This window comes from Myxine glutinosa, chromosome 2 (assembly GCF_964187855.1).
Source record: "Myxine glutinosa chromosome 2, kmMyxGlut1.1, whole genome shotgun sequence".
Taxonomy (NCBI): domain Eukaryota; kingdom Metazoa; phylum Chordata; class Myxini; order Myxiniformes; family Myxinidae; genus Myxine; species Myxine glutinosa.
The window spans coordinates 175,039,379-175,051,531 of NC_136262.1; the positions used below are offsets into that span (position 1 = coordinate 175,039,379).

General features: G+C 40.8%; 1 protein-coding gene across 15 annotated transcripts in view; it reads left to right on the plus strand.

Moving 5' to 3' along the window:
- Positions 1–12,153, plus strand: part of LINGO1 (leucine rich repeat and Ig domain containing 1) — a 502,233-nt gene that overhangs the window by 454,212 nt on the left and 35,868 nt on the right. For 8 of the 15 annotated variants that reach the window (XM_078771951.1, XM_078771959.1, XM_078771950.1 and 5 more), the window contains one exon: positions 8,562–9,764. In XM_078771951.1, coding sequence (XP_078628077.1) covers positions 8,562–9,764 — 1,203 coding nt within the window. Of the gene's footprint in view, positions 1–7,944; positions 8,065–8,561; positions 9,765–12,153 lie in introns of all 15 variants that reach the window. The other 7 variants (XM_078771961.1, XM_078771960.1, XM_078771956.1 and 4 more) reach the window with 3 other exon arrangements.

The window sequence follows — 12,153 nt, forward strand, 5'->3', positions numbered from 1 at the left end:
AGATGAGTCAAAGGTAGAGCTATTTGGCCACAGTACCAGAAGACATGTTTGGCGAAAACCAAAGACAGCATTTGACCACAAGAACCTGATACCAACTGTAAAGCATGGTGGTGGAAATATAATGGTTTGGGGCAGCTTTGCTGCATCAGGGCCTCGGCAGCTCACCATCATAGAATCCACTATGAATTCTTAATTGTACCAGAGGGTGCTTGAGGATAATGTGAGTCCATCTGTCGGAAAGTTGAAGCTCAACCGAAGGTGGACCTTGCAACATGACAATGACCCTAAACATACCAGTAAATCCACCAAGGAATGGCTGAAAAGAAAGAAATGGAGGGTTCTGGAATGGCCAAGTCAAAGCCCAGATCTAAATTCCATCGAGATGTTGTGGGGGGAATTGAAACGAGTTGTGCATGCAAGAAACCCCTCAAACATTGCACAGCTGAAAGAATTCTGCATGGAGGAGTGGGCAAAAATTTCTCCCAGTTGATGTCAGAGACTGGTAGACAGTTATAAGAAACGCCTACTTGAGGTTGTTTCTGCCAAAGGGGGCAATACCACCTATTGGAGCCAAGGGTGTACTTCCTTTTTCCACATGCGAAATTTGCATTTATGTTTATTTAATTTATACAATGGACTACAAAATGTAAATGTTTCATGATATTTGTTATATTATATCACCTTTATCTGTCAATATTGTTGAAATGAAGATGAAATAGCTGTATGTTGATATATGTTGAAAAAGTCAAAACTTTCAATATATATATATATATTATATATATTGTTACGGATCTCAAGGTCGGCCCATTTTCCCCTTAAGAAGGGGGGATTAATCCCCTTGTCCGCGACTGACTGACGTGAGTCCTGGAGGTCCCAACGCTCCTTCCGGTCTGGAGCAGCCAGGGTATTTGGTCTACGAAAAGTCCCAAGGACCTGAGTGCCACTCCTGACCGCGAAGCAGGGGAGGGACTCCCGCTCGAACCCCGGTTTTAGATGGTCTAGTTGCCGAGCGGTTTTTAGCAACCCGAAGTTCGAGTCATTAGCATTCACTAACCCGATTCCGAAACGTTGGCCAAATCGTGCCACAGGTATTCAATGATGGAAAAGACAAGGACGATCGGACGAGGAAGAAGAAGAAGGCAAAAGGTAGGAAATAACAGGATTTATTATTATTTACACCAGACTAAAGGAAGAAAAGCAATCAAAGTAATATTCAGAAAATGGAGGGAGCAGAAGGACACAGAGCAATTTCTACTGATACAAACTTACTTAAAACCCCAGACAACACTGACAAACAGACGACATTCAGACTTACACGAGTGGGGGAGGAAGGCAGGAACGAATGGCTGGAAGGAGAGGAAGGTTCAAGTGGGACTGCAGAACGGCCGGGCCGGGAGCGAGCAGCCGCCGACTCTCCACACTCGGGTCCACACGGCCGGGATGCTCGCAGCAACACGTCGGAGCTTGTCGTGGCAAGGCTGGTTGGAACAGCGTCTCCTTTCCCAGAGCTCTCTATTCGGGCTCCTTCAACTCTCTGGCTCCCTCAATGACTTCGTCCTTCACCTCTTTCACCAAGCAGTCCCTCCACTGAACTCTTGCGCACATCTCTCTCCCTCAATCATCTCAGGTGGGGGCGTCGCGCCGCGGGTTATATGACACGCCCTACCAAGCCATACCCACTGATTTGTGGTTGGTTGTTCGGGGCTTTCCTGGCTCCACCTTCTGAAGACGATGGGCCGGCCACGCCCTTCTCCCCCGAGTTGACCGCGTGCTTAATGGAGTTTTGGGGTGAAGAAAACAGCGCAGAAAACCGCCCAAAGCAGTAGTGGCGAACGCCGCCGTACTGGCGCTTTTTAGGAGGCCATCGGGGTGTCGGAGGGATCCTATCTTATTTCAATTCGGTGCAATGCAGTGTCAATTAATGGGAGACAGAGCCTTAAACTACATAGAATAAGAAATAACTATTTAGAAGGGTATATGATTTTCTACACGGTGCTGCAGTATCTGCTTCGGTGCAATGCGGTGCAATGCAGTGTCAATTAATGGGAGACAGAGCCTTAAACTACATAGAATAAGAAATAACTATTTAGAAGGGTATATGATTTTCTACGTGCATGCGATGGATTAACTAAGGGGACGACCTTTGACCTTTACACACAAAACGGAGGTATTTACAAGAATTACATTTACACAGGGTGATATTTACAAACAAAGGATTCTCAAATCCACAACAATATATATATATATATATATATATATATATATATGTATATATATATATATATATATATATATATATATATATATATATATATATATATATATGTATATATATATATATATATATATATATATATATATATATATATATATATATATATATATATATATATATATATATATATATAGATACACAGTATATACAAAGTGGGAGGGTATAAGTATGCAATATAGGTAGATAATAATTCAAACTTCTATGAAAATCAATTTAATGTCACAGTTACCTTTAAGTATATAAAATAAATTCGGAAATTGAAAAAGTTTTATCTTTGCCCTACATATTATATTATCATGTGATCGTTATATCCAACTACCACAAATAAAACATTTGTGGATGTTTGTGCAGTAAATAATGATACATTTTATCATCGTAATCAACACGTTACATTAATGTGAATTACAATTTACAAGAAACAACGTTGAAAGTCAATCAACAGAACAGCATGTGAAGATCCAAACTGTGCAAGAAGAATGGATCACTGAATAAAACAGCAAAAAAGCTGAAGATCTCCGACAATGGTGTGAGGTACACTTTGCCAAGCCTGAAATAAACTGGCTTGGGACAAGAAAAGAAAAGGCCAGGAAGACCTAGGACAAGACAAGGAAAGGCCAGGAAGACCCAGGACAAGACAAGGAAAGGCCAGGAAGACCCAGAAAAACCTCCCCAAGGCAAGACAAGCACTTGAAGTTGTTCATCTTACATGACATAAGAAAATCAAAGCATGAGCTGATAAATGAAATGAGAGCAGGCCTGAATATTTACCTCTCGTCCAGCAATGTGCACAGAAGACTGATTGCTGCAAGTCTTCATGGCAGAGTTGTACTGAATAAACCACTGCTGAGACCAGTGCAATCAGCCTTCTGATTGCATATGCATATGTCTTCTGAGCTTTCTGATTGTATAATAAGATGAAAAGGTTTGAAATTTGCAAGGCACCACCACGAGTGGACGACTGAACAATGGAATCAGGTATTCTGGTCTGACGAATGGAAGTTTGAACTTTTTGCATCTAAGAGATGCCAGTTCGTATGCCAAAGAGTTTGAGAACGTTCGGACATGCAATGTTTACAGACTATTGTTAAACATGGGGGAGGTTCTGTGACTGTCTGTGGTTGTATCTCAGCTTGTGGTGCAAGAAAACTTGTTAAAATAGATAGGATGCTCACAAAAGAGCAGTGCAAGCAGATACTGCAGCACCGTGCAGTTCCTAGTGGAAATTGTTTAATCAGAGGCGGATTCATTTTCCAACAACATAATGATCCAAAACAAACTTCCAATTTTCTAAAGAGGGTATGTGGAGACAAAGGTTACAGCTCGTGTGTTCAATGTGTTAGAATTGGCACCCCAGGGTCCAGACATGAGTCCCGTTGAGGCCATTTGGGATTTCCTGGAAAAAGAAAAACACGAGTAACCCAACTACCCTTACAGAACTGTGGAATTTGCTACAGAATATTTGGCAATTTTATTCCTGTAAGATTGTTCAGTCGTATACAGGAAGCATGGGTAAAATAGTGATATCACTCAAAAGGCAAGGGACGGACACACAACTTAATGATTGATACTATAAATGACACTGTTCTTGTTAATTACTGAAGCAGTTTGATTCATGCGTATTTATAAAGGCCCCTGATTTACAATAATAAGCATATATGACTGCTATCACTAAAAATTTGATGAATTTACCCGATAAAATATGAATATCATTGGAATTTTTAGCCCGTCCTGTGCACAGCAGGAGACGGGGTTTTGTAATCACTTCTGTGTGTGAGTGTGTTTGTGTGTGTGTCTTTCTGGGCCATAACTTTTTTACCATTTGAGTTTTGTCATCAAATTTTCACCAAAGCTTTGTTGTTGTAATCCGGAGAAGGCAAATTTATGATTTTGTCAAAAGGTCAAAGGTCAGCATTACATAAAATCATCCATTTTCATCCAATTGACCTGAAATTTTAATTTACCATTTGAGTTTTGTCATCAAATTTTCAACAAAGCTTTATTATGATAATATTGAGAAGACAAAGTAATAATTTTGTCAAAAGGTTAAAGGTCAGCATCATCTAAATCATCAATTTTCATTCAATTGACCTGAAATTTCAATTTACCATTTGAGTTTTGTCATCAAATTTTCAATATGCTTTATTATGAGATTGTGGAGAAGGCAAATGCATAATTTGGGCAAAAGGTCAAAAGGTCAATGGTGAGCGTCACATAAAATCATAAATTTTCATCCAATTGACCTGAAATTTAAATTTACCATTTGAGTTTTGTCATCAAATTTTCAAAAAGCTTTATTATGAAATTGTGGAGAAGGCAAATGCATAATTTGGGCAAAAGGTCAAAAGGTCAATGGTGAGCGTCACATAAAATCATAAATTTTCATCCAATTGACCTGAAATTTTAATTTACCATTTGAGTTTTGTCATCAAATTTTCAAAAAGCTTTATTATGAGATTGTGGAGAAGGCAAATGCATAATTTGGGCAAAAGGTCAAAAGGTCAACGGTGAGCGTCACATAAAATCATAAATTTTCATCCAATTGACCTAAAATTTAAATTTACCATTTGAGTTTTGTCATGAAATTTTCAAAAAGCTTTATTATGAGATTGTGGAGAAGGCAAATGCATAATTTGGGCAAAAGGTCAAAGGTGAGCGTCACATAAAATCATAAATTTTCATCCAATTGACCTGAAATTTTAATTTATCATTTGCGTTTGTCATCAAATTTTCAACAAAGCTTTATTATGATAATATTGAGAAGACAAACTAATAATTTTGTCAAAAGGTTAAAGGTCAGCATCATCTAAATCATCAATTTTCATTCAATTGACCTGAAATTTAAATTTACCATTTGAGTTTTGTCATCAAATTTTCAACAAAGCTTTATTATGAGATTGTGGAGAAGGCAAATGAATAATTTGGGCAAAAGGTCAAAGGTGAGCATCACATAAAATCACAAATTTTCAACCGATTTAGCTGCAATTTTAAGAATTTGTATATTGGGTCACTGAATTGGTCACCAATCAAAAGCTAGAAGCTGATTATTTTTAGATCAAAATGTCAAAGGTCAAGGCTGCATAAAATCATCAATTTTCATTTTGTATTTAAAAAAAACTGTTTTTTCTTAATTCGAGCATACGGAAGAAGAAGAAGATGTCGGAATGCAAACGGATGCGGCCGGGCTTTGCATTTTCAGATGCTTTCTAATTGGAAATTGCATTGGAATTTACCCAAACTACTCCAGTTCTGTAGTCTCTCTCCGTCTGATTTTCTCAACACATTTTGCACGCGCCAACACACACACACTGAACTCATCAAGACTTGGATGACGCTACTTGCTGCATTGAACCCTACCCTCACACATTTTGATTGACGAGTGTTGTTATGTCCAGGGGTCATAGTGAGATAGTGAGATATCATAGTGAGATTGAAAAAATATATATATATATATAAAGATTATTTTCGTGAAAATGAGTCTTGAAGGTCATGGGTATATAACCATTATGAGCAACACATTATTCAGGCTTGCTTGGTAATTAGTTATTTGTGCATCATGTTACTGTTTGTCATATTTACCAAAGTTAAAATACGTGTCCTTTCCTGAACGGTGATGAAGCTCGAGGCGAGGCTTGCTAATTGACAATGGAGAAAGTCAGCTCTGTTTCAGCCTCGCCTTGTCGTGCTTCAGCACATAATTGCTTGTGCTCATTAGACGAGATTCAAAACTTTGGATTTTTTAACCACTTCGTTTTGTATCTTGCTTGAGGAGTTGTGCAAACAGTAAATAAAAACAGAGGTAACAACGATGCCGAATAATGCAGAAACATCACGTGAAAATTCACAATTATGATTGGACCAAAGTGAACGCAAGTCTTTAAAACGAAGGAGGAATTTAAATTTTCGTTTCTCGACTTGAGAAAGGTGATCTGTAATAAAGGAAGACGTCTCACCACGGAAGGGAGAGCAACGGAAAATTTGACATTAACGAATCCCGTGACCTTTATATTCCTTCAAGTTTGCTTGGGTAGATTCAGATTTAGATGAGTTATACTTTCATATGTATGAGGTTCATATAGCAATTAGTAATCCACATTCGGTTGTTCGATCCAATGAGTCTGTAATAACTATTGTTGCATCTGTGAGTAAAATGATATTTATACCATATGCAAACACTTTATGATTAAGGGTATTTATTACAAGGCCATGGAGGAACTACACACACACACACACACACACACACACACACACACACACACACACACACACACACACACACACACACACACACACACACACACACACACACACACACACACACACACACACACACACACACACACACACACACACACACACACACACACACACACACACACACACACACACACACACACACACACACACACACACACACACACACACACACACACACACACACACACACACACACACACACACCTGGTGTTGGCTTAGCGGTTAGGGTGCCGGCTTGGGATCCCAGGATCCTGGGTTCGAATCTCGGCCGATCGCTGAATTAACGCCAGGGGGGTTTGACTCAGCCTGTCATCCTTCCGAGGTCGGAAAATTGAGTACCGGCTTGCTGGGATGAATGATCACGGTGTGTACCCCGATTTAGAATAGGTACACCGCATCGTAAGAGCGTGACCAAGGGTTGGCGTCAGGAAGGGCATCCGGCCATAAAAACATTGCCTCAAACAGCAATGCCTCAAAAACATTGCCAAAAACATTGCCATTGCCTCAAAACATTGCCTCAAAATGACGGAGATCCATTTTAAAGGTTTTCATAAAATCCAATATCGCCGCCATGTCACGTGACCTATGACGTCATAATTAGGACATGCATCCAATCAAGTGACATACTGTGATTGGTCAAAGTTTCAACTCAATCGATCGAAAAATGACGGAGATGCATTTTAAAGGTTTTCATAAAATCCAATATCGCCGCCATGTCACGTGACCTATGATGCATGGTCTTGCAAAACATGGTTTTGGCTTACATGGTCTTGCAAAACATGGCTTGGTTTTGCAAGACCAAGACCATTGCAAGACCATGAGCTCATGGAGCCCGCAAGGCTAACCACCGCTCTAGCGGGGAAAATGGCCTTAAAACGATCATTCATTCATTCACACACACACACACACACATAAACACACAAACACACACAGGATCATAATTCCCGAGAATGAGGAACTTCTCCTGATGAAATGAGGGAAGGTCGGGAAAGGGCAGTGGACGGAGAAAAGTCTTCAACGAAGGCAGGCGGGTGAAAGATTGTTACTGACGTGCCTGGGAGGGGATAGGGAGGGGCCAGGGGAAGGGAAACCTTTTCGACAAACAAACCGTGTGTTGGAAATAAAGAAAAATAAAACGAATTGTGCAACGCAGCTCCCTTATACTCAATCTGTGCGGCAAACAAATAGTGGACATGCGATGAGAGTGACACCATTCGGGGATAGACCTGGGATAGATTTGGGGATTGAAAAAAAAACAATTATTGATTTGTATTGCATTACTGTCAGAAAACAGACACAAAACTCTTTTTAAATGGATTCGCAGGAAGTGAGTTGTGTGGCCCACTGCGGCAACATGTTTAAAAATAAAAATGCATTTAGAGACAAACAGGAGGGCAATTTCTCTCCACACACAGGGGGCAACGAAGGAGGAATTTCCTCCGACACATGGATACCAACTGATGGGGTTTATCTGAGTTCTATCCTCTAAGTGCTGATCGTCAAGCAAGGAAGCAGAAGGTAGAAGAAGGTACAAGGTAGGTAGAAGTGTTTGTATGACACGGCCAGAGCTAGAATTGGACCGTGGACCTCCCAGACTCATAGCAGGCCCTCGAAGCACAATGCCACCGAGTCTGTTTGAAATTTTGATTCATGTGTGTTAACCCTTGTATATGTGTTAACATATGTATTGCCATGCGGATGTAATATATATGCAGAGAAAAGAATGCCTTTCATTTGCAGAGCATAATGAAGTGTGGTAAAGATGAAGCCTCATGTTTCGTAATTTCATGCCCATCACTACCTGTTTCTCACATTTCTCCATCTGAGATTTTTACACCTATTGGCACCCCATCCCACTTTTCCATGTAACTCCTCTCCTTAGTAGATCCTACAATCATTCGTCATCTGTTTTTTTCTTTTGTCGTTTGACTATTTTTTTTTTTTTCCTTCGTTCTTCTGCTCTCACTTCAGCCTCAATACCCAAATGTTGAAAACAAAATATGCGAACTGTTGATCTGATTCTTTCTGGCAGGCAAAAAGTGAGATGGTGCAAAGAAGCCGCCGGTCTTCATGGGCCTACTCTACGCTGCAGCTACTTCTATTGGCCCTGCTTTGGGCTGGCTGTACTGGGTGCCCCACACGCTGTGAGTGCTCGACTTCGCCTAATCGTACTGTTATCTGCCACCGCAAGCGCCTCCTGGCCGTGCCTGAAGGAATTCCAAGTGATGCTCGAACTCTTGATCTAAGCAAAAACAGGCTCAAGTGCATCACAGCTGGTGAATTCTCCGGCTATCCTCTACTGGAGGAGCTTGACCTCCAAGAAAACATCATTTCAAACATTGATCCTGGTGCCTTTAGCCGCCTTCATCGTCTTCGAACTATCCAGCTGCAGAGCAACCGACTGAAACTAATTCCAGCTGGTGTGTTTGCAGGTCTAACGAACCTCACGCATCTGGACATTAGTGAAAACCGCATTGTAATTCTAATAGATCACATGTTCCAGAGTCTCCACAATCTGCGTTACCTGAACATCTGTGACAACGATGTGGTCTACATTTCTCACCATGCCTTCAGTGGTCTACGCAGCCTGAAGCAGCTGACTCTGGAACGGTACAACTTGACTGCAGTGCCACGCGATGCTCTTTCTCATCTCCACCGACTAATAACACTACGTCTTCTGCACCTCAACATCAATTCAATACAGCCATACACCTTCCGTCGGATGTCCCATCTCAAAGTCCTCAAAATTGATCATTGGCCTTTGCTTAACTATCTACCCCCAAACAGTCTGTACGGCCTCAACCTGACAGTACTTTCAATAACACACTGTAACCTTTCAGCCATACCAACAGGAGCAATGCATCATTTGATATACCTCCAGTCGCTCAACCTCTCTTACAACCCACTACACTCCATTCCACCACGGGCCCTCGTCGACCTCGTGCGCCTCCATGAGCTTCACCTGGTGCATGCACAGTTACACACTATCGAGCCGGAAGCTTTCCATGGACTCTTCCATCTACGCCTCTTCAATGTTTCTGAAAATGAGCTTCACACTTTGGAGGAGACCGCCTTCCAAGCAGTTGGCAACTTGGTAATGCTAAGGCTGGATCAAAACCCACTTGCTTGTGACTGTCGCTTGCTGTGGATCCTCAGACGACGCCGGCGTCTCAACTTCGACGGACAACAGCCAGTCTGTGCTTCTCCAGACTATGTGCAGGGACAGAAACTGAAGGTGAAGTCGTGTACGTTAATCTTTTTGCAGCAGTATATCTGGAAATATATTTGTGTAAAATAAAATTGGACCCAGAAGTGGGGGAATGGGGGAAAGGAGGGAGGGAGAATACAAAAATTTTGTTGCAGTGTACATTTTAAAAAGTTGCTATTTTTAAATATCAACAAATCATTTTTCCTTAAATGGTGATGGATCCTCGTCTCCTGTCTCTCCGAGGTCCCTTCTTGGCTCCTTGCATGTGGAGTTCTCCTCTCTTTCCGAGGTCGCTTCTTCCCCTCTCCAAAAACATAGGGTGATTCAAGTTTGGGTCAATCCTAAACTTCTTCAGAGGAAACAGCAATAATTTTCTGCCTCACAAATCCCTCCATAATCCGCTTCTCCTCCTCCTCCTCCTCTTCCTTTTGGGTATAGTACTCCCCCCAGCCGTCCTTTCTTCCGATTCCACTTGCGATTCCGATTTCATTGACACTTCCAATTCCACAGCAGATTGCACTGACATGGCTGGCACAAATTGGCTAGAGATCGTAATGGCCTTTCGTACACATGCGACACACCTTTCGTGACAAGAATTTCTCACCTGCCCCGCTCACAAACAAGAGGTGCTTATGCCTACAATATTACTCTGACTATCCTGTCAATAAATTACATACACTGCCTTCTCAGCATCACATTTTACAAAACGACTTACTCTGACAGGTCCCTCTTACGTACTCGAAACACACGGGCCATGTTACAGTTGCCATAGTCTAGCTATGGATCCCCTCGCTAAGGACTAATCGATTCGATTGTGAAGATCTGAATCCAGATACAAGTTTGTTTAATTTGGCAACTAATTCTTCACCATTGAGAGATGGTGCCAAAAGCGATATATAGCATGATATTTCAAAAAATTATGGAGGGATTATGACAAAACTAGGTGGATGAGTTCATTAGATTTCAAGAACAAGCCAATTAGAGTTTGGTTCATTTCTGGATCCATATATATCCTATCAGTGGGATACAAAACATAAACTCTTCAGCCTGGCGGTGGTATGCGCTCTTCCGGGTGCCGCTCTAGTTGTTTTTTTTGTGTGAAAAAAGTCGCAGCCAACCACCTATTAGGAGTAAGTGCCCCTCTCCCGAATTTGAACTAGATGGGAAAGAGCAGATTTAGACTCAGGCGACAATTCATTTGTGATCCAAGATGCCCATATTCCAGCTCCAGAATGTGGTACAGCATTTTAATGTGCAATTCACCATTCGTTTCCAAACACACGCATACAGCTTTTTTTTCTTCTCTTTTTTGATGTCATTAGCTATAGTGTTTAGCAAAATGACTGATCCGTCATAAGTACACATCATCCACATATGCCAAGTTGTTGGACAATAAACACATGCACAATAATTTCTTGTAATTACCTTGCTGCTATGTGCACTGCTAAAGACAGACCCACCTGCAGGCTTTTGCAAGATGGCCACATGGGCATTGACTGTTAAAGCCTCATCAATGACCACAGGTAGCATTTGAGCTAGCTCTAACTCAATTGTTTGTAAATGGCTTGCTGGGATGTATACTTGTCCTACTAAAGCCAGGCTACATGTTTTATAAGCTGGGGGCAGCAGAGTGCACCATTAAAGCCGGATCACCAACCACAAGTAGTTACACTGCGATAGCCTCAGTGCACTGCTAAAGTAATTGGTAATTGATTGTACTCATGTCCTTCTTTGATGTCTTGATGGCAATAAAATATGAGTTAACATTCTCACAGTGTAAATTGTACACCGCTCCTTTCCTATTCCATCTCCAGGCGCTGCATGACGTCATCGCCAAGAACCGAAGGGGGCCTGGCGATGACGTGCTCTGAAAGGGAGTACTTAGTTTTCACTCCGGTTTCTTTCTTATTTGTTTGTTTTCTTGTGTTTGTCTGGGCAATATCTCCTTTGAGCTAGGAACCTGAAATTTCGGCACAATAGCAGTACTTTGGCAAAATGTTATTTTTTGTTTCTTGATTAATCAATTAATTGATTGTTATTTAATTATTATCGATTTATTACATACTTATTTATTTCCTTTCTCATCTGGGCAAAATCTCAGGCACCTTTTGAGCTAGGAAGCTGATACTTGGACATGACAGTGACCAAGTGATGTGGCTATAAAGGATATTTTTTTATTTATTGATTAAACAATTAATCGATTGATTATTTATTGATTCATCAATGAATCAATTCATTATTTAATGTTTACCATTAATGATTTATTTAATTAATTTTCCAAAAGTTACAGCTTTGGACGAAGCACTCGTGGTTTAGTTATGCTTTTAGCCAATTGATTAAGAAATTATTTTACCATTATTATTTCTTGATTTTAATTATGCAATTAATCAATCAATATTATTGTACACCTCTCCCT